The 24068-nt window shown below is 32.2% G+C and overlaps 1 protein-coding gene across 3 annotated transcripts; it reads right to left on the bottom strand.

Annotated features, from left to right (window-relative positions):
- Window positions 1–286: 286 nt before the first annotated feature.
- LOC18435785 (uncharacterized) lies at window positions 287–13878 on the bottom strand. Of its 3 annotated transcripts, XM_020668163.1 has the most exons (8): window positions 13684–13878; window positions 10368–10525; window positions 6460–10275; window positions 6197–6278; window positions 5854–5920; window positions 4891–5076; window positions 1535–1595; window positions 287–1384 (listed from the first exon to the last, which is right to left on the bottom strand). In XM_020668163.1, the coding sequence occupies exons 3-8, from the start codon at window positions 9989–9991 to the stop codon at window positions 669–671; spliced, it is 4644 nt and encodes a 1547-aa protein (XP_020523822.1). In that variant the 5' UTR covers window positions 9992–10275; window positions 10368–10525; window positions 13684–13878; the 3' UTR covers window positions 287–668. The 3 variants fall into 3 exon arrangements, 2 of the variants coding, with proteins under 2 accessions (XP_020523822.1, XP_011623972.1); XM_011625670.2 differs by lacking the exon at window positions 10368–10525; XR_016042532.1 differs by lacking the exons at window positions 6197–6278; window positions 10368–10525.
- Between the last annotated feature and the right edge of the window lie 10190 nt (window positions 13879–24068).

Genomic DNA, 24068 nt, shown 5'->3' with positions numbered 1-24068 from the left:
TCAATTCTTTAGTGGTAGATGGAGAGAGAGAGAGAGGGAGAGAGGGGGGGGGGGGGGGGGGTTAGTTGGGGAAGTGTACAAGAGAAGTCTTTTCCATATAGAAACAAAGAGAAGTGCGTATCATCCTCTCTCTCTCTCTCTCATCTTATCTGCATCCCCATTCCCTCAATGCGAATCCAATTGACTTGTAGGAGGGTCATGGTCCCCCTAGATTGCAATAAATTTAAAGCAGAATTTTAACAGGATTCTTTATAAGTGCTCAAAACACAACAAAAGGTTAACAAGGTTTTCCATCGCAAAACACGATTAAATATCCATTCCCTAACACAATTGAATCTTCTTCACCATCTCCATGTTTCAAAATGCATATAATTACATAAAAATCCTCGAGAAGAAAAGTGCGGGAACTAGAAAGAAAACTACCAGAAAAAGATAAAAACCTTTGATACATTGTTTCCGTTACAAGGTAAATAAAAATACTACAATCTCAGCAAGTAAATAGAAAACAAATGTGGTACAAGAGATTACAAAACCCCAAAACCAGCAGCTGAAACCTGAATGAGTCGCTCTTCGAGCTCAACTTATTTCCTCACAAATATGAATGCACTCCCAAGTTTTATCCTTTTTCAAATAATGGGGTCTTAAGACCACAAATCGTACTCAAAGGACTACTCTGGGTATCTCCTCTTGCGTGTATAGTAGTATCTCTGGGTGGCAAATGGATGAATGGATGGATGGAAGGATGGAGTGAAAGATAGATGGCTCCGTGATGGAAGGTGGGATGGATGGAAGGACTGTGGTTGGTTCATTGTGGGTGGATCGATGTATGGTGGATAAAATATGGTGGATTGATTAAACGATGGATTGCTGGTGGGTGGGTTGATGGATGGATGGTGATATGGCTGAATTAAACGACTGTCGGTGAATGGTTCTGTGAATGTGAATCGATGGCCAGAAGATGGATGGGTTGATGTGGATGACTGATGGTTCGATGCATTGTTCATTTGATTGTTGGATGATGCATTTATGGATGAATGATATGATGATGTAAAGGTGGATGTCGACGCTAAATGGTTTGATCTATTACTGCATCGATGGTTGGATGACGTATTGATGGATGGATGGTCCCATGATGAATTGGTGGATGGTTTAATGGATGGATGGCTTGATGAGGGATAGGTGGATGGCTTAGTGGATGTATGGATGGATGATGGACGAGCAGATGGATAGGTGGTGGATGTATCGAGAATTTGCTTATAAAAGCTCCAATCGGGATGGCCAGGTGTAATAGGAGGCTGACCAAAAGGGTGTTCTCTAACGTACTCTTGCACATCACTTGCCATAGCTAATCCTTCAAGAAAAACTCGAAGATGTCCTCCCTCACCTGTTAATATGCAGCAACATTCACACTTTCTAAATTGAACATTTTATAAAGGAAGTTCTGCTTGTTAAATGAAACAAAAGATCATCTATCTGAAAAGTAGAGACAGAATAAGATTATAAGAGCTTTGTGATATGGAGAAATGTTTCTCACCTAAAGCAGTATCATTTTCATCCGTGAATTTGTATGGATGAGGAAAAATTGAAGAGTTGGGCTGCATAAGAAAATATAGTATTTAGAATGATTGCATCTAAGAGACAAGGACAAAAATCATAACAGGAGCAATATGCACAAACAAGCACACCAAACTTACTCACGTACCATGTTTTTGCTACAAATTCCCATGTACTTGGATGGGATTTCTCTCTCTCTCTACAAAAATATATATATAGAAAATAATGAGATTAGCCCACTAGCTCATATGAACATATGTGTTCATATGAGCCCAACGACCCAGATCAATCTGGGCTGATCTGACAGTCATGATCTCATTTCGTATTTTAATTTTAATTTTTCTTTACAAATCTAAATAATTTGAAAGTTTAGACCTGTATTTTTCAAAAATAGGAGAATCTAATAAAAATAGCAAAAAAATAATTTGTAAGAATAAATTGACCAAAATACCCCTAAAATGTTTCGAGGGTATTTTTGGTCAATTTATTTTTATTAGGTGCGCCTTGATGAGAAGAATACACGCCTAAACTTTCAAGTTATTTTGACTTGTAGAAAAAAAATTAAAATTAAAATATGAAATGAGATCGTGACTGTCAGATCGGCTCAAATTCAATCTGGACCATTGGGATCATATGTTCATATGAGCTAGTGACCTAATCTCAGCATTTTTCTATATATATATATATATATATATATATATATATATATATATATATGGGTGCGGTTTGTATAGAGCCTAGGCTCTAAACAATCAAATTAGAGCCTACCTTCAAATAGTGTCGAGAAATGTGGTTTCAATACTGGAAATCTTTGTAATAGCCTTCAAATATATTTTCATCTTTATTTATAACGTTTAAAGCTTCAAAAATAGTGTAGATCGACAAATCTATGAAAACTGGAAAATATTGAAAATAGACGGTCAAAAAATGCATTACAAAATACACTATTTCCAAAACTTGAAATCCATTTTTTTCTCATGTCCATGCATCTTGATGTTGAGATGATCAATTTCAAGAAATTTGGGCATCAAAACCTCTTCTAGTGGAATTTTTGAGGTAGGCTCCAATTTGATAGTTTAGAGCCTCGGCTCTATATAAACTCTTATATATATATATATAGGGCAAAGCTGAGGTTAGCCCACTAGCTAACGCTATAGTGTTAGCCGATCCAATGGTCACAACATCATTTCGTATATGAATTTTAACTTTTTTCCACAAATTCAAATCACTTGAAATTTTGAACGTATATTCTTTAAAAATAGGATAATCTAATAAAAATATCAAAAAAAAATTCATAAAAAATAAATAAACCAAAATACCCTAAAAAATTTTCAAAGCTATTTTAGTCCATTTATATTTTACAAATTATATTTTTAATATTTTCATTAGGTGTGCCATGATGAGAAGAATGGATACTTAAAATTTTATGTAATTTAGATTTGTAGAAAAAATATTAAAATTACATTACAAAATGAGGTCGCGACTGTCAGATCTGCCCAGATTTTGGGCTAACATTGTAGTTGTTAGCTAGTGGGCCTATATATATATATATATATATATATATATATATATATGGGTACGGTTTTTATAATGTCGCAACTTTACTTGTAGAATTGAGCCTGTGATGCTCTATACGGTCCATTTTAAATGAATGGTGTAAATTTAACACATTTTTTAAGAAAAGAGTCAAAAGGTGACACATCTTTTAAGATAGTGTCAAATCTACACCATTCAAATAAGATGGATGAGGTAGATTACTACAACCTATTTCTACAAGTAAGGTTGCAACTTTATAAAGCCATATATATATATATATATATATATATATATGGAAGATACTACAAAATGGCTATAGGCGAAAATGAACAGTGATTTCGCCTACCCTCATCACCATCCAAACTTCATCGTACGGTCACAGTTATCCAGTAGTGTTTCAATTTTCATTTTTGTTTTACTAATCGGAATAATCTGAAATTTAGAGTATGCGTACATCTTAGTGAAGCGCACCTAATAAAATATGAAAAAAAATAATTTGTAAAATATAAATTGACCAAAATACCCCTATAAATATTCGGGGGTATTTGGTCAATTTATATTTCATGAATTATTTTTTTCGTATTTTTATTAGGTACACCTCACTAAGAAGTACACATGCTCCAAATTTCAAGTAATTTGGATTTGTAAAAAAAAAAAATGAAAATTGAAACACTACCAGACAACTGTGACCGTGCGATGAAATTTGGATGGTGATGAAGGTAGACGAAATCACTGTTCATTTTTGCCTATAGGCATTGGGAAGAGTTTTTTATTTTTATATATATATATAGGGAGTCACTGCTGTACGCCCATACGTGAATCTGGGCCATTCTGTGGCCGATCGGACGCTCACAAATGTCCGATACTGTTTGAATTTTAAGTTTGTTTCTACAAATGAAAATCACTTGAAATTTTAGACGTGTTCTTCTAATCAAGGCGCACCTAATAAAAACATAAAAAAAAGTAATTCGTGAAATTGTTTTGATCAAAATACCCCTCGAAACGGTTTGGGGGTATTTTGATCAATTTATTTCATGTAAACTTTTTTTTATATATTTTTCATATATTCGCCAATTTTTGAAGAACACGTCTAAAATTTCAAGTGATTTGGATTTGTAAAAAAAAAATTAAAATTCAAGCACTATCGGACATCCGTGATAGTCAGATCCACCCAGATTCAAACTGGGCCGTGGGCGTTTACTGTAGCAGTATGCACCTTGGCACACAGGATCTTTTCCCATATATATATATATAATTATCTACAAAGAGACTATTTATCTTTTGTGCATAGAGGTAACAATCATTCTCACTTATTTGATGTCAAATTGGATGGCTTGGGGTGAGTCACAAACTCCGAGAATTATTTTTTGGGAACCTTTGTGTCGATTCAATGACACTCTTGCAGCGACCCATTTTGAAATTTAAGGGACAAGAATGATTGTGATCTCCATGTACAAAAAAGGGTCTCTTTGTAGATAATCCTATATATATAGCACAAGATACGTCAAACGATTCATATCGGAGAAGAGAAGATCTAGACTATTAAGAACGATGAACCCATTTTACCCCAAGATTTTAGTAACTACCTATTTTATTTTTTTAGCATCTAGATGAAACCTACATGTGTGCAAACTTTGGGTTTATCAAACCCTTATTCTATTAAGAAGCAATAATCTAGTGCGCAATTTGGTTGTTCTCTTTTGCCTTCAATCCAGGCTGTTCGGCCTGGCAAGCTCATAAGATATTTTTCTGACACACATACACACACTAATGGATGGGTGAAGAAGGAAATGGTCTCACAGGATTACGAAGAGCTTTGTAAGGAGAATCATCCATCAGAAGTGTGTTTGATGGTGTGTACTTGCCCTCCTCCCATGGAAGATCTCGGTTTTCTTTCTTCCATAATTTCTGCAGTTCCTTAACAAACAAAGGCTTATGTCTGTTCTCCAAACTATTCAACCCTGTTGCACCACACATCGATTGGTCCTGCAAGGAATGTACAAAATGGCACATACAAACAACCTTTACTTTGCCTGGAAAATGATTGTACTGCAAACTAGAAATAATAAAAGTTGCTTGGCATCAAATCACTAGCAAGATATCAAGGAAGATACAGGTACAGAAGGTAAAAATTCATGATGGGAATCTCAGTGAGTGTAAAAGTCATCCTTTCTAATTTCTGTAGGTCTTTTTTTTGGTGAGGATTTCCAATTTCATGACTAATTGCTTTTAAATGCATTCAAGCACAATAGAAAACAATTTACATATAAATATATGTCGTGATTAGATGTTATTAGGTTGCATTAGGTGGTATATATAAAATGTACTTATGCCTTTTTTAATTTGTTCGATTGTTCCAATTGTGAGAGCAGCATATGTTGCGAATAAAGGTTCTTACATTGCAGCAGGTAGTTTCCATGCCAATGCGCTTCATGTCTTCTTTTATTTATTATGACTGTGAGAGCAAATTAATGCAGAAATACATCCTTTCAAGTTACTGTATTTTCAGTAATGTGAGTGATATATCTATGCCATATGAATCTAGTGTCAGCATCTTATTGCATGGAACTCTTTTTACAAGCAAAGGGATAAGTGGAAAGATGGTAAACAAGGTGCCGCATAAATGTACTCTATTCACTGTGCAGTAACAATCGCATACAATCAATTATTAGCAGTCAGGTCAGAGAGAACATAAAATGAAGGCGTTCATTTTCCCTTTTTTCTCTTTTTTCAATAGAGACTGAAGATGGTCATTCTCCTTACCCAGGAAAATAGTAGCCTCCCTGCCATATCTCCAAGTAAAAAGTTGACTACTCCTTGCACATTTTTCCTGCACGTCAGAGAAACCTTGTGTCATTTACAGAAAATGAAAAGAAAGAAAAAGAAACAGCCATGTCTCATTTGGATATGATTAAAAGACACAGCTATTACAATTGCGACTATCATTTACAGAAAATGAAAAGATAGAAAAAGAAACAGCCATGTCTCATTTGGATATGATTAAAACACACAGCCATTACACTGCAAATGTCTCAAGTTCTAAAGTATTTCACAATCTTTACAGAAAGAGGTAAAAAAAACAAAAATAAAAGGCTGAAGGAAGTACATTGTTGCAGATGACCAGACACCCACATCAAATCTTTCGAAGCAAAACTTGATGAAATCTTCACAGAAGGGTCTCTTAAAAACTAAAAGTATAGACAGAATAAATCATGTCAGTAGTTGATGAAGCAGTGAGTATAAAGGGGACTTGTACTATAATCCAGTGGAATTTGGAGAAACCATTATCAGGTTCTGATAATCCCCACTTCCTCTCCATCATCATCCATCATTTCAGTGGAAACAGTAAATCTCAAAGTTGATTCTCACCTGATTTTCTGCCAACCCTTCCATCTGGTTTACGACCTTGACGATGCGCTTTACCCTCAATATCAAAGAAGGTATCAGCAAGCAGTCCATTCACATCGAGGACAATCAGAATTCTTTTTGGAGGGGTGGGTTGAGCTCCTATTGATGGCATGCCATGATTCACATTAGGCTTCTCTTTCTTTTCACTCTCCTCTTTTGTATTTTGAGGATATTGAGTAGACGACTTCTCCATGGGACCCATTTGTGAAATTTTAGAGGTGCCTAACACTTTGTTAGAAAGTAAATCTAGATGCTTCTCCAAATCAGCAGGTGATTGTTCACCGCCCTCGGAGGAAATCAAGGGTTCTTTCTCCTTCTTCTTTCGCCTCTTCTTCTTCTCCTCCTTAATTTGATCACCTTCTACTGCAGGTGTTGAAGAAATCAGGTCTTCCTCTTGCGAGTTACCACCAGTAGATATGTCGTGTTTTCTTGTCACCTTCTTCTCCTGCATCATTGGATCACTCTCTAAGGTTAATAAAGGATCAATCTTGCGGTCATCATGATACTTAAATTCAGTTGCCATGCATTTTTTCTCTTCCCTCTTTGTCTCATCCTTCACTGCATCACCTTCCAAATCAGCAGGTAGTTGTTTATTACCTTCCGAGGAAATTATGAGTTCTTCCCCATTCTTCTTACTCTTCTTCTTCCTCTTCTCCTTGATTGAGTCACTTTCTACTGCAGGAGTTGAAGAGTTCAGACAATGCTCTGCTCGAGAGCTATCATCAATTCTTTCATGTTGGTTTTCCATCTTCTTCTCCATCATCCGATCACTTTCTAGATAATTGATGTCATCCAGATGCTTAAATTCAGTTAACATAGCTTGCTTCTCTTTTTTCTTCTTACTCTTCTTCTTCCTCTTCTCCTTGATTGAGCCACTTTCTACAGCAGGAGTTGAAGAGTTCAGACAATTCTCTGCTCGAGAGCAATCATCAACTATTTCATGTTGGTTTTCCATCTTCTTCTCCATCATCCGATCACTTTCTAGATAATTGTTATCATCCAGATGCTTAAATTCAGTTAACATAGCTTGCTTCTCTTCTTTCTTCTTATTCTTCTTCTTCCTCTTCTCCTTGATTGAATCACTTTCTACTGCAGGAGTTGAAGAGTTCAGACAATTCTCTCCTCGAGAGCTATCATCAATTATTTCATGTTGGTTTTCCATCTTCTTCTCCATTATCCAATCACTTTCTAAGTAATTGTTGTCATCCAGATGCTTAAATTCAGTTAACATAGCTTGCTTCTCTTCTTTCTTCTTACTCTTCCTCCTCCTCTTCCTCTTCTCCTTGATTGAGTCAATTTCTACTGCAGGAGTTGAAGAGTTTAGACATTTCTCCGCTCGAGAGCTATCATCAATTATTTCATGTTTGTTTTCCATCTTCTTCTCCATCATCCGCTCACTTTCTAGATAATTGTTGTCATCCAGATGCTTAAATTCAGTTATCATAGCTTGCTTCTCTTCCCTCTTTGTCTCATTCACTTCTTCACTTTCCAGATCAGCATGGGGTTCTTTAGTACATTCAAAGGAAATCATGGATTCTTTCCCCTTCTTCTTTTTCATCTTCCTCTTCTCCTTGATTGAATCACTTTCTTTATCTTCCCTCTTTCTCTCCTCCTCCTCCATCGCATCCCTTTCCAATTCGGCAAGGGATGGCATATTACCTTCAGAAAAAATCATGGCTTCTTCCTCCTTCTTCTTCCTCCTCTTCTTCTCCTTAATTGGATCACTTTCTCCAGCAGTGCTGGAAAAGTTCAGATTCTTCTCCTCATGAGAGTTATCATCAGTTGATATGTTCCTTGCCATCTTCTTCTCCTTCTTCATTTGACCACTTTTGAGGGTAGATATTATAGGATCAATATTGTTCTCCATTGGATGCTTAAATTCAGCTAAAATGTCTTCTTTCGTTTCCCGCTTTGTTTTCTCTTCCTGCAATAGGTCCATTTCTGCTGCAGGTGACAAAGCGTTGTTTTTACACTTCTTCCTCCTCTTGTTATCTTCCTCCTTCATATGATAATTTTCATCTGCCAATTGCAAAGAGTTGATATTTTTATGCTTCATTGGATCTCTTTCTGCTTTTTCTGCTTCAAATGACGCAAAACTAACATTGTCCTCCCTTATAAATTTATAATGAGAATCATCCTTCTTTGCCAGATCCATCTTCATTAACATGTCTTGTTTGTTATCCAGCTTAGTCTTCTCCTTCACTGCATCACTTTCTGCTGTATGTGACAAAGAGCTGTTATGGTTCTCTTCTAGAGACCCAAAATCAGTTAATATCTCACACTTCTTCCTCCTCCTCCTCTTCTTCTCCTCCTCCTTCATTTGATCACTTTCATGTGCCAGTTGAGAATAGTTGATTTCATCTTTCTTCATCGGATATCTTTCTGCTTCCAGTGGCAAAGACTGAAAATTGTCCTCCTCTACAAATTTATAATCAACACCATACTTCTTTGCCTGTTCCATCTTCGTTTCCCATATTTGACAATTTTCTTCTCTAGATGACAAAAAGCCAACATACTTTGTATCTGAAGACTTAAAATCAGTTATTCTGTCTTCCATTGCCCTCTTGAACTTCTCCCCTTCTACTAGTTCACTTTCTGCTGACAAAAAATTCACGTTGTTCTGAAGAGGGTTTAATTCAGTTGATACATCATGTTCTTTTGACTTCTTCTTTTTCTTCTTCTTCTTCTTTTTTTTCTTCATTGGATCATTCACTACTACTGATTTGACACCCAAAGAATGATTTTTCTCTGCATCTTCATCCTCCTTCGTTGGATTAACATTAGTTTCTGCACTTTGCAGCAAACCATTGCTAGCTTTATCCTCAGGCAACTGCAAACTGTTCAAAGACAATACATCATGCTTCTTTTCCTTCTTCAATTTTGAGGAACCCCAAATATTTTTCTCACTGCATGATTGAACACAACTCTCCAATATACCATTCATTATCTTCTTCTTTTTCTTCCTCTCATAAGTAACAACAGCTTTCGAACTCTTAATACCACTGTTCTCCATGCAATCCTTAGTATTCACTGATTTGTCCGAACTTGTATTCAATATCTGCACGGAATAAACTTCTACAGTCTTAGATGAATTTTTGTCAATCTCTAGGCTTGCCTTGTTCTCGAGTGGACCATCAAATTCTTTCTTTCTCTTCCGTGACCTCTTTGTTCTATTCACAAGCATCTCCTTCATTAAGGGATCAGAATCCAAGATATGTTGCTGACATTCAGTTTGGACAGCTCCCAAATATTGTGTGGTACGTTCTATTATCTTTGTTGGCGACAGATCCCCACATAGTCTGGTACTGCAACCGCCAAATTTTTTGATCACCAGGTCAGTGCTTGGATCTTTGCCTTTGCTCTCTTCATTCCTCCTCTTCCTCCTCTTCTTTGTGTTCTTCCCATCAATAATGACATTATCCTGATCTAAGCGTGTGGAGATTATGTCCTTTTTCTGGTAGGTTTGCAGATCCTGATGAGACAAAGTGCCCATGTCCAGATTCCTTATGTGATAATTGACTTTAAAAAATCAATCAATCTGCTGAAAAAATGTAGCAGATGTTTCTTTTTCGATAATGTAATAAAGGAATTCCTCCTTTGCAGAAGAACCAACCTTCTACAAATGATGATCAGCTTATTATCGCGATCACTTCCCTTTAAATTCCCAAGGCATATCAACTTCAATGTAAGCTGACCTAAACCACATCCTCTTCATCAAACTTTAAATCGCAACTCAGTGAGTTCTTCCACATAGAAAGTTCAAATCATATGGCACTCCTGAAACAATATTGAAATGAATATCATTACTAGAACAGCCCAAGTGCAGAACAAACAACACTAAATAAACTAATCTAGTGCCTCTTCCAAACCTTAGTTGAAATGCATGCTTTAGTGTAAGACCAAAGATGTAGAATGCAACATTATGCATGAGTCCCTGGTGAAGTACACATGTTTCCATCTGTTCAATATTCATATACAGGTGTTTATGTTTGTATTCCACATAGAAAGTGCAAATCATATAGCACTCCTGAAACAATATTGAAATGAATGTCATTGCTTGAACAGCCCACATGCAGAACAAACAACACTAAATAAACTAATCTAGTGCTTCTTCCAAAACTTAGTAAACTAATCTAGTGCTTCTTCCAAAACTTAGTTGAAATGCATGCTTTTAGTGTAAGACCAAAGATGTAGCATGCAACATTATGCATGAGTCCCTGGTGAAGTACACATGTTTCCATCTGTTCAATATGCATATACAGGTGTTTATGTTTGTATCTATGATCCGTGTATGTACACACATGTGTATGAATATTGCCCATGTGCAAATTGTAGAAGCAATGGTCATGGTTAAAAAATAAATTTCATCAGATTAGATGACAAACAACACAAAAAGAAAAAAGACATATATGTAGCATTTTCTGACCTAATGCACATGGTAAACTCAGTAAACTTGTGGACCTCTAATTCCAGATTGGAACTTGTTTTCTCACACAGGCAAATTGGTCATTTTCTATCCAACCACCAGGGTATAAGATGATCATGACAGAAACCACATGATGATGGGCGTTTTGAAATTTTTTGACCCAACAACGTTCTTCATTAACAGGTGAAACGGATAGGACATCACGCCATTTTGTATTTGGGGAGTGATTTCATGGAATGGTTGTATAGTAATATAATGAAACAACCATTAAAAACCATGTTAGACCCATCTATTTAACCCCTACACTCTTTTCAATCTAATGAATACTCACAAAAATGCAAAATTTGAAAACACACCCGAAAAGATGTGTTTTGAGCCCAACTAATATAGACCATCCATTTCAATGAGATGCTTAAATCGAGGCCTCAAAAGAATTTTTTTTCTTTCCAAAATTTTTCAAATAGCTTTAATATCATTATAGACTAACAATGCTAAAAAAGAAAAAATTGATTTTGAATTCGTAACGGCCTAAGTCTTGAAATTCACCAAATGGATGGTCGTGATTCATTGTTAGTGGGCACTCATTGCAACCACATCTAGGGTGCAAATGGAATTTTTATTTTTTTGGTATTGATTATTGAGACAAAGGGAGTGTGAAACATTTGGGGTTATACAAATCTATTAAATATGGTTTTCTAGAAGTGTTGTTTCATTATATTACAATGACACGGTGACATGAAATCATTCCCCTTTATATTTTGGTTGAAAAAAACGACAATCATCCCGCATAAATGCTATCACGCTCATATGGTGTAATGCAAAGTAGGACACAGCCATTATTTCTCTAGAATAACGAAAAGTGAGTTTCTCAGTATTAGAACTACCTGGTTACAATTTTCATTGTCTGGTTTCAAGTGTGGAAAATGCTATTTTTTTTAGACAAGTGTACTACTCTATCTTTGAGATTTATGAACTGTTGTTCTGTGGAACATTGGCACAAAAATATAAACTAGAGGAAAACCAAGATTCTGGAGATCAGAGAAGAGGCAAGCATTATATTACAAGATTTGGAGTCTTTGGACTAATGTTGTGGAAATGCAGTTCTTGTATTTCCATCGGCTTATCCGGCCTCCTAATGTGTGGATTTCGGGTGCTCTTTGAGAATAGTTACAGGAGCCTAAGTTAACCCAAAAAAGAATAAAATATATTTAGTTTTAACTATTAAAGGAAATTATAATAAAGTTAAACATTATGAAAAGAAAAAATGAAGAAGAAAGTTGTACGGGTGGAATTGTGGAAATGCGAAGCCCTGCCTATTGGGAAATGATTGTTGACCTTTGTAGGAATGGAACTCCAGACATCATATGTTGTAGCACCTCACCACCCTGGCATCCGAGGGCCTAGAGGCCATTGTTGGGGAAAGGAGTGCTCCTATGAAGGATACTTTTAACGTACTTTCCGTGTTATTATATGTCTCTACTCAAAATGCTTGAAGCAGATGGATAGTATTTGAGGAAAATAGGACTCAAAAGGATAAAATAAATTATATATATATATATATATATTAAACTCAAAAGGGTAAACTCATTTAGTTAAATGGGATGAGATTCATAGCCTTAAGAATAAAGGAAGCCTATACATCAGTCATCAGGAAATTGGTCACTTGTTCTTTTTTCCTTTCTCTTTTTAGTTGGTGAAGGAAACTCGTCATTATACAATCTAAAAACACAAAAGGAAATTGGTCATTATGATGCAGCCTAGATAAATACGGAGTTCAGCTTATGAATAGGAAAAATTGTGGAATATAATGATTCAATCTATAAATTTGTCTTTTGGTTATGTATGCGATTTTATGCCGAGAGAGGGTTGTCGCTTTCCTGCTTCTAAAATTGGGTATAACTAAGCCTCCTTAAGATACATGATGTTTATAGTCATGATTTCCAATCGGTCAGCTTAGAAAGAAAAAATTACCTCACTTTACAGTTAATGCAATTGTTTTTTTTTTTTTTTTACTTATAAAAATAAGATTTTGTTCTTCCTTTTGAGAATGGGTTTTTTCACTTCCACCAGTAATATTCTGTCACATTAATGATCGTCATACAACATTATTTGAACAAGTTTATTAAATAAGCAAACTAAGGAATACATGAAACGAATCTAACATCATTCTGTCTCTAATTGCTAGAGGTCCATGAAATTATCAATTTAATTAGAGAAAACAAAAGGAGCACATATATTGTAATTATGTTGTTCTTTCTCTATGTTCAAGCGAGAACAAAAAAATAAACTAGGTTTCCAAAACTAAAATTTTCTTTTCTTTTTCATTAATAAACAACAAAAACCCAAAATACATATCACAATTCGTATCACAATTCAGAAAAAAAGAAGAAGAAGAAGGGTATCAGTATTTTTTTCTTTGATTATTTCAATCACATTGAATCAGATTTTTGCATAAATCTTACATAAAATCCAAACTAAAAAAACCCAATCCGGCATCCAACAATACCATAAACAAAAGATTACACAATGTTTCTGAGATATTATTTATCGCTCTTACTAAGAAAACTAAACATGGACAGAGAGAGAGAGAGAGAGAGAGAGAGAGAGAGAGAGAGAGAGAGAGAGAGAGAGAGAGAGAGAGAGAAAGAGAGAGAGAGAGAGAGAGGAATGCGAAAACACAAAGAAATAATGGAAGGACCTGAAAATAGAGTGAGAGAAAGAGATGAAGAGGAACTACAAAAGGCAGTATGAGAGAGAACCTGGTGATTGAGGAGAGAGAAAACTCGAGGAAGGAAACCGTTGCTTGCAGGCGGGCTAGGGCATCACAAACATTTGATCAATTGCATTAAAGTTTAAATTTTGCCAACTTTTTCCATGATGTTTACTGTATCTTACATATTACTTACTAGGTATGCTTTCTGTTCTTTCCCCATTGCCTCGAACTTGCGTACTTCCCCCCTATCCAGCGGCCCAATTTAGACGGACGCCCCAATCCAGCCGCCTAGTTGAGACGGACGGCTGAGGTTAGTTGTATCAAAATCTGCTAGTAAATCCTTGTATCGTTTGATCTAGATCTGAGGTCTCAAAGTAGATTATTTTTAATTTATTTATAAGTAAATAGAAATTTTAATTAAATGATATTTTGGTTTTTTTTAAAAAAAAAATTTTATAAATAAATAGGAAATTAAGAACGCAAAATAAAATAATCTATTGGTGTGCACCTAAAAATTATTTAAAAAATATTTAAAAAAAATAAAATAACCAAATTATCTCTAAAAATTTTAGAGTCTCTTTGGGTACATGGATTTAAGGCATGGATTTCAAATTTTTTCGATTTTGCCAAAATTCACCGTTTAGATTGCTTAATGACTAAGATCCTTAAAATCAAGACTATCAAAATCAAGAAATGAGTCTTACTTTTCTATGATTTCATTTCCACATCAAAACTTGTTTTATTACATTTTCAAGGTCCATGGACTTCACTCAATCGCTCCCTCAAACCGAAACATAGGGAGTATTTGGTAGGTATGAAAATTTTAAGGAGAGAAAATACTTACATTTTTTAAGAAAAAAAATTATATCAAAATTTTTAGAGAGAGAAATTATATCATATTTTAATTTTTAGAGAGAGAAAGTATGTTAAAATTTTAAAGAAAAAGTACTAAATTTTTTTAGAGAGATGAACAATTTCAAAATTTTAGAGAGAGAAACTATATTAAAATTTAACTTTTAGAGAGAGAAAGTATGTTAAAATTTTAGAAAGAGAAAATATGTTAACATTTTAGAGAGAGATTATGTTAATATTTTAGATAGAAAAAATACCAAAATTTTTAGAGAGATGAACTATCTCAAAATTTTAGAGAGGGAAATATCTAAAATTTTAACTTTTAACGAGATAAAGTACCAAATTTTTTAGAGATATCAACTATCTCAAAATGTTAGAGAGAGTAATTATCTCAACTTTTACCTTTTAGAGAGAGAAAGCATGTTAAAATTTTAGAGAGAGAGTATCAAAAAAATTGAGAGAGAAACTATCTTAAAATTTTAGAGAGAGAAACTATATCAAATTTTAAGTTCTAGAGAGAAACTATTATATTTTAGAGAGAGATAATACATGCAAAATTTTAGTGAGAAAACTATTTCAAAAGTTTTAGAGAGAGAAACAATCTCACATTTTAATTTTTAGATAGAGAAACTAATCAAATCTTAATTTTTAGAGAGAGAGAGTATTTTTAAAATTATAGAGAGAGAAAGTATTCTTAAACTTTTCAAGACAAATTATTATAAATTCTAGAAAGAGAAACGGCCAAAAAAACTTAGAGAGAAACTATTTGAATTTTGATTTTTAGAAAGAAACTATCTCGAATTTGGAATTTTAGAGAGATAAAATATTTTAAAATTGTAAAGATAAAAATTATATCAAATTTTAGAGAGAGAAACTACCTACAAATTTTTAGAGATAGAAACTATCTTAAATGTTTTGGAGAGATAAACTATCGTAAAATTTGTGTTTTAGAGAGAGAAAGTTTCTTAAAATTTTTTAGAGATAAATTATATCAAATTTTAGATAGAGAAAATACATTAACTTTTTAGATAGAGAAACTATCTCAAAATTTATATTTTAGAGAGAAAAAGTATCTCAAAATTTTAAACGTTAGAGAGAGAAAGTATATCAAATTTTAGAGAGATATTATATCTTTTCAATAGAGAAACTATTTCAAAATTTCAAAGAGAGAAACTATCTCAAACTTGAAGTTTTAAAGAGATAAAGCATCTTAAAATTTAAGAGAGTAACTAAATCAAATTTTAGAGAGAGAAAGTACATAATTTTTTTATAAAAAGATATTATCGCAAAAATTTTATAGAGAAATTATCTCAAATTTTAGCTTTTAGAAAGAGAAAGTATCTTAAAATTTGAAAGAACAACTGTATCATACTTTAGAGAGTGAAACTACTTAAAAATGTTTAGAAAGAGAAAGTATATCAAAATTATTGAAGAGGGTAACTATCTCAACTTTTAAGTTTTAGAGAGAGAGTATCTTAAAAGATAAATTATATTAAATTTTAGAGAGAGTAAAGCACTTAAAAATTTTAGAGAGATAAATTTTCTCAAAAATTTTATATTGACAATTTCAAATTTTAAATTTTGAATAGAAAGTATATTACATTTTAGAGAGAGAAACCATATCAAATATTAGAGAAAAAATATCTCAAAGTTATACATACACTATCCCAAATTTTGAGTTATAGAGAGAGAAAGTATATAAAAATTTTAAAGAGAGAAAGTTTTGTTAACAAACAATGAACATAGAAGTGATTGCAAGGAATTCATGAATTTTGTATAGTTTATCCAAACAAGAGATTTGATGAATCCATGATAAAAATCTTTGATATTTAAAATCCATAGATTTCTTTGGATTTCATGTATCTAATATTCCTAATGTCCTCCTAAGCAAACAGGCCCTTAGAGTTATTTTGGTTGGTTTACACGTACTAGTTAAAGAGAGGAGATTTGGTGTCAAAATGTTTTATAGAAAAATTAAAAATACAATAATGGAGAGGTATGACATTGTTATTTTGGTTGTTCTACACGCACAAGTTTAAGAGAGAAGATCTAGTGTCAAAATATTTCATAAAAAAATAAAAAATACAACAATGGAGAGGTGTGACATTGTGATTGAGACAATCTTTGACATTGTAATTGAGACAATCTTAGCCGTTCACTCAGAATGGACAGCTGAGGAAGCATAGAGCTAATAAAAACTTTTAATTAGAGATAAGAATAATATCCTTTTTTAATGATTCCAGTTTTACATTTATGGTTTGGTTAGAATTATTAATGGAAAAACTTTCGGTACGTCATACTCATCTAATATTATGCGGTCTTAGTTATATATACTACATTATTAAACCAAAGTTAAAGGGTGGACACGTATCACAAAAATAATAAGGGACCCTAATTATATGGAGGTTGTAGGACATATTCCTTATTCTTAGGGACACCCTAATTGTAGAGAGGTTGTAGGGCATATTTCTGAGTCCAAAGATATCTTCTCAATCTCTCTAAATATTTAGAAAGAGAGAGAGAGGAATGAAGGTGTAATAATATGTTGAAAGAGAAATATCCAAATTTTTAGAAATTCCTAACTCTAAGAAATGTAAAAATTTTAAAATTTTGCAAGCTAAATCTACCTAGGAAGAAGTATCCTAAAAATTCACCCCTAAAAATTACGAGCCTTTTTCTCTTTCTAAGGAGAAATCAAAATTCCGATATAGCAGCAATATATCTTCCTAAGTATCTTGACAACAATTTTTAGTTAACCATTAATGGAAACTTCTTTTCTTTTTTTTTTTAGGAAATTTTGGATAATCGATTAGCATCATGAGCGCTAGTAGGTTTTGTGATATTTTTATCTTTTTTTTTTCTCCCAATCTGCATAGGTTTAGAAGCCTTATCAGGTGCCCTCTCTCAACTTCTCATATATAAAAAATAATGGTCATTAAATTTTTCATGAATAACCCCTCTAAAATAGGTACGCTATTCTCTTTTTTTATTTTTTTTATTTTTTTTTATTTTTCATACAATTTCAGTCTTTCATACAAATACGTATGTTTATTTTTCTTTTTTTCTTTCTTTCTTCATTCTATTCCATTATTTTTGCTTTATTTTTATTGTTCACTGTAACTCCATGCATTGTCTTTTATTTTCTTGCAACCAAGTACCTTTCTTCAAATTTTGAAATACATGTTAACTGAATCCTCTGTATGTTAATTTAGGCGGTTCTATGGAAGTTAATTTAAGTAGATGTAACTATTAATGGGCTTGGGATTACACATGTTACATAACAAAGTTGATCTCGAACATGAACACCTAGACTTTGGGGAATCCATGTTTGTTTGGACCCGTGTTGAAAACTCGCCGAGTCAAACCGGACTCGCCCGGTTCTATTCGGGAATAATAGGCTACCGAGCCGGTTCCATGAAAAAACTCGCCGAGTCAAGCCGGACTCACCCGGTTCGATTCGGGAATCGTTTGCTACCGAGCCCGTTCTACGAAAAAATCGGGAATTGCCCGTGTCCCGAGAGAATCAGGCGGTTCTATGGAAGGTAATTTCAGTAGGCGGTTCTATGGAAGTTAATTTCAGTAGATGTAACTATTAATGGGCTCGGGATTACACATGTTACATAACAAAGTTGATCTCGAACCTGAACACCTGGACTTTGGGGAATCCATGTTTGTTTGGACCCGTGTTGAAAACTCGCCGAGTCAAACCGGACTCGACCGGTTTGATTCGGGAATAGTCTGCTTCCGAGCCGGTTCCATGAAAAAACTCGCCGAGTCAAGCCGGACTCACCCGATCGATTCGGGAATCGTCTGCTACCGAGCCCGTTCTACGAAAAAACCGGGAATTGCCCGTGTCTCGAGAGAATCAGGCGATTCACTATTGGCGATTCCCAATAGTGAATCGTGAGTCTCACAGGAAAAGTATGTAATTTTTGAGTTTACACGTGTCCGCCTCACGAGACCAACAGGCGGCCACCTCACGGGAGCAACACGTGGTAACTCACTTCACATATCTTCCCCCTTGCTTTTCTTCACGCACATTGGAATATCTATTACAAAGGACTTTATAGAGAACCAAGCGACACTCATCTTTCGATGTGGGATAATTCCCACAAAATATCATTAAAGCAAGATGTTTGAATAGATATTATTATAGAATCAAATAAATCACATGAAGCGATGAGGCTGTGTTGGTTGACAACACGGATTTTGCAGTGTTCGTCTAGGGTTCGAACCCCTTAGTGCACAACCAAAAGCTTTTTGAGTTCGAACCCCTTAGCGTACAACAAAATTGTTTTTGAGTTCGAACCCCTTAGCCTTAGCGTACAACAAAAAAAAAAATTTAGCTTGAACCCCTTAGCGCACAACAAAAAAATTTTTGTCGTCAAAAAAATAAACAAAGGCAAAAAATACTGTTGTAAAAAAATAGAAAAAACATAAAATAAAAGGCTTTTCAAGATAAAGATAAAAAAAAAAATACAATATTTTCTTATGTTTCTTGTAAAAAAAATACAATTTGTTGTCAAAAAAATAAACAAAGGCAAAAAATACTGTTGTAAAAAAATTGAAAAAATATAAAATAAAAGGCTTTTCAAGATAAAGATAAAAAAGATAATACAACATTTTTTTTATTTTTCTTGTAAAAAAAATACAAGGTAATATAACAAGTATTTCTTGCAAAAAAATAAAACAAAAGGCATAAAAAAATAAAATGTACTTTGGCAGCATCATTTTTTTATTTTTCTTGTAATAAAAAGTAATACAACAAGCAAAAAAAAATGTAGTACAACATCTTTTTCTTTTGTCAAAAAAGAAGAAGAAGATAATCAACAAGTATCATATTTTTCTTGTAAAAAAAAATAAAAGATAACACAATGAGTATTTCTTGTCAAAAAAATATAAGGTATTTCTTAATACAACCTAGAAATAAATGGTCTAATTATATTTTTTATTTTTATAACATGATGGTCTTTAACATAAATTTAATAATATAAATTTAAAGATAGGATTCATACAATGAGGCCATTTGAAATCTCTCTCTTTCTACTAACAATCTCTTCCACTAATTTATTCTAGAAACCTAAAAAATGAAAGAAAATTGGTATGCATTCTAATAATTTCTACATTGATAACTAAATCTTTTATTTTATTTATTAATTTTTGTATTATAAATCATGTAGTGTACTATTTTTCTTACAGTTGTCAATTATACATTTTAAATTAGATGATATAATAAAATATTTTGGATTTTTTATTATTTATATAATAAAATAATTATAAAATATTGTTGGTATATAATATTATAGTTAGTTAGGCTGTAATAATTTGGGTTTTTTTAGTGGATTAGGGTTTTCCGCCAATTCGAGATTTTAGTGGCCAATTTTTTATCGATTTAGTCAACTCTTTATTGTAGTCTATATATGATTATATACTTAATCCATGATAATTCTATGATTTCTTTTGTGTGCTGTAAATTTAATGGTCAACATAAGTTCATACAAGAAAAGAATATCTCAATATTTATAAATTGATGAAAACAATGAAAGTTAATATTGTAGTATCCTCATTTCTTATTGGATTCCTAAAAAACAACATTTATAATGAATTTTAATAATTTTTTTAAAGCTTAATCCAAGCGATTTGACCCGATTCCCGATCCGGATCACCGATTCGTCGATCCGAATCGATTTTTGGAATGCCAGATCCGAGTCACCGATCCGTTTTTTAAACCACTGGTTTGGACCGTAGTGCAAGGCATGCGTACCATACTCTGTGCCTTGCTCTGTACCAACATTTACAAGTCTTTATAAGAAGAGAAGAATGGTTATTATTTATTTCTTTACCTCTAAATTTTGTACTTGTGTTATTTTTAGGTATTATTTCCAATTTAGTTAAAGTTTAACGAAGTTTGAATGTAAGGAAGTAATTCATATTATTATTTTTTTCCAATATCTCATTTTCTTTCTGGTTTTATTTTGTTCTCTTTCAGGTATTATTCCAGTTTCACAAAGATATAAAAACACATTTATCTTTAACGGTATATTGTTGCAATTTTTTGCACTATTTATTCTTGAAGTTAAAAAAATAAATATAAGTATAAATTTTATGCATAAATTTATAGTCTATAACTGTTTTTTACTTTTTACGTGTAATCGTATATTTGTTTATTTTTTTAATTTTGTCTCTCTTTTATTTTAATTTTTAACTAAAAATATTTATTTTTATTTTTTATTTTAAGTGTAAAATAATCTACAACTATTTTTTGTTTTCGTTCCCAAATATTTTAAATTTTCATTTTTATTATGATTTTCAAAATAAAACAGGTTGGCTTTCAATTCATCAGTTTCAAAATTTTGATGCTTTACAGCTTCATTGTTAAGACCTATTTAATGAAAGGTTTTAAAAATCAAAGGGGTATTCCGTTTTAAAAAAAGATTCTGTTTTGGAAATTGTTTGTTACCTATTTCTAAGTTTATTATAATTAATTATCCATCTATGCCATATTTTGAATTACTTAACTACTATATATATACTAATATGATGATGAACAACTAATTTTTTTCACAAATTTAAATTAAGAATTTTGAAAGGTCTAAAATGAATTGTTCTATCTTTACTGCAAAATAGTAAACCAATTTTGAAAAATTTATATTTCTAAGCCATGGATTTTAAATGCTTTTTGAAATTTATTTATGACGCATATACTTTTCAATAATTATAAAGTAAAAAATGAATGTTAATTTTCCAATATATGGATACTATATTATGATATGATGAAAGGGTAATTATTTGATAATCAAAATTATATTATTAAGAAGAAAAAATAATACAATAGTATTCAATATATATCTCACGCTATTTTTGAGATAAACAAATATTTAGATCATAAAATATTGAATATACTTAGGAGGAGAAAATATTCATTTAGTAAAATAGTGTTAAAAATAAAGAAGACATAATAAAGTAATATAGTGATTAGAACGAAAAACAAAGATACTACTTGATCGTATTAGTATATTTATAAATCATATTAAAATACGATATATAATGTACTTCATAATCTAAATGATAAATATTGTATAAAGTAATTATATAACCATGTTTATTAAAATTGCATATTATAATATTGCAGTAAAGTTTTTAAATACAAATAGAAATGGGATCCAAATTTCTTCCCTTCCCAATTTCCCATTATTTTTTTTTTCCTTTAAAACTATTTGTTGTCCTACTTTTCTTTTTCCTTATCTTTCTCAAAGAAAAAAAATATAATTGTTTTAACTTTTACTCCTTATTTTTCCCATGAGGAGAAGATCAAAACTTTTGAAAACTCATAATTCTATTTCATGCCAAGTCAATGGTATGCATTCATATCTTTGTATTCCTTCTCTATGTAAACAAACTCCATTCATTTATTTCTTTAGTTTTATTGATTTTTGTTATACCTAATTCCTTGCGGTTTATTTAGACTGATTTTTCTTTTAGGCGAAAAATCAGTTTCGTTTTGTTATAAATGGATTTTATTCATATTTTCAACTTTTGAAGGAGAGACGAGAGAAGTAAAGAATGGAGAGACAAGAGAAGCAGTAAAGACGCAGCTTTTGCTCGAATTTACTCATATTGTTGTGTTATATTTGAACTTAGCCGGTAATAGTTTATTTAATTGCATATTTTAGAGGGAAATGGACATGAAAATTGTATACTCTTGAATTATGTTCTTTTTTTATGTTAATTATGTGAAATATTATATTCTTTTTTTATGTTAATTATCTGAAATGTCATATATTTTTATTGTAGCATGGTTATCTATTTCCCTATTTTTGTGAAATTATTCATGTGAAAATATACGTCAAGCAAAAATAAAAAAAGAGAAAAGTAAAATGACTAATTTCTTTTAATTAATTGTTTCTTCAATAAATCTAATGATGCATCTCTTCACTATTTTCATTATTTTTTATTTTTCATGATTTTATGGTTCATGATCGGTTATTGTATACGAATATATTTTTGTGTTGTATATTTGTGATTAGTTGTGTGAATGCACATTGTGTTTATATGTCATGTACATTATATATTTACATAATTACTTACGTGATCGCTTTATTCCTTTTCTATGTGCAACTCATTTATATTTCATTTTTATGTGTAACGCACATAATTCTACCAGTAAAAATTATTTTAAAGATAAATTTTTTATCCAAAGTTTAGCAGGTCACAATAATGTGAAATAATTGGAATTTAAATCTTAAAATATATTATTTTAAAGGGAAATATACGCTAATATTATTTTAAAGATTGCCCAATAGTTTCGGCTCAAAACTTTATATATTAAAAACTCAAACGGATGAAAATCTGGAAAAAAAATAAAAAATTTAAAAGGGGGATGAGTGCAAATTAGAACATATAGGAGAGAGATTTTTTATTTCCAAAAAAGTTACAGGAAGTTTGTGTAAATTCCCCTATTTTAAAACATTTAAAAAGGAACAATCCAAAAATGTCTAAATAATTTATTTTAACCGGTAATATTGGAAATTTGTTTTTCATTCAAATTTATGTTCATGGTGGTTGGCATTGTTGCGTCGTTGAATATTAGATCTAAATCCATCTCTAAGATGAAACTATGGAAGTAGACTGCCCTTGAATAGGGTGGCCTGATTGATGCACCGAAATCGCATCGTCTATTTTATTTTATTTTTTTAAGTACATTATTGAATATGGTTTTGAAAATAGTTTTGTTGTCCTATTAATATGCATCTCCATCAAAATATCAATCTTGGAATGATTTTGCATCTAAAAATAATATCCACCATGATCATGAATCTACAATGGTATTTCAACCCTCAAACTAGATTATTATAAAGCAATTAAAACGTACAGCCAAAAACCTATCCAAAAACAAAGTTTAATTTAAATTTTATTTTTATTTTTAATATTCATAATCATGTTATGCAAGATTATAGACTTGTTGAATTTTAGAACCAAAATCTTTGTATGGATGGATAACCTTTGAAAGGAGATTGCACTTGAACGGGGTCTATAGCTTTGGTTTTTTTGTTTTTTTTAAAACACTTTCCCCAATATATATTTCTATAACAAATACTAGTAAGATGCACATGTTTCATGTATTATGTTAAAATTTTGCATAAAACAATTTCTTTCTATATATATATATATTTTTACATAAAACAACATAATATTGATGAAATTTCGAGGTTTGGATCCTCATACTGCTTGGGTTATTTGAAGACTATGCAAGCCATACGGTCCGAGGTCTGGAACCTCGAACCGGTCTTTGGATTGTGATTCACATTCCAAGGACTGGTTCACAATTAAGTGACCAGTTTGAAGTTCCAGATCTCTGATCACTTGGCTTGCACAATCTTTACAGAAACCAAGCGGTTTGAAGTACCAAACCTCGTAATGGTCCCTACACTTAAAGAAAAGAAAAGAAAAAATGGTCCAATATTATGAACATTGGACTAAAGGGAAAATTTGAAAGAAAGAAAAAAAAAACGTAGGGCCCTCCATGCAAAATTTGTAAAAATTAGACTTCCTCATAATTCTTTATTTTATTTATAGTGT

This window comes from Amborella trichopoda, chromosome 10 (genome assembly GCF_054954075.1).
Source record: "Amborella trichopoda isolate Santa Cruz 75 chromosome 10, AtrichopodaSantaCruz75HAP2 v2.0, whole genome shotgun sequence".
NCBI classification, from domain to species: Eukaryota; Viridiplantae; Streptophyta; class Magnoliopsida; order Amborellales; family Amborellaceae; genus Amborella; species Amborella trichopoda.
Note: the sequence above shows the minus strand (reverse complement) of the source record. Positions and strands in the feature narration are given on the sequence as shown.

Bases quoted from the DNA above. Each gene is read 5' to 3' on its own strand.
- LOC18435785 (XM_020668163.1), bottom strand. From the start codon at position 9,991: ATGGGCACTTTGTCTCATCAGGATCTGCAAACCTACCAGAAAAAGGAC. The intron at 5,921-6,196 runs GTACTTCCTTCA...TCTGACGTGCAG, and splicing joins GTCTGGTCATCTGCAACAAT to GAAAAATGTGCAAGGAGTAG. The intron at 1,596-4,890 runs GTGAGACCATTT...TTTCTTATGCAG, and splicing joins ACAAAGCTCTTCGTAATCCT to CCCAACTCTTCAATTTTTCC.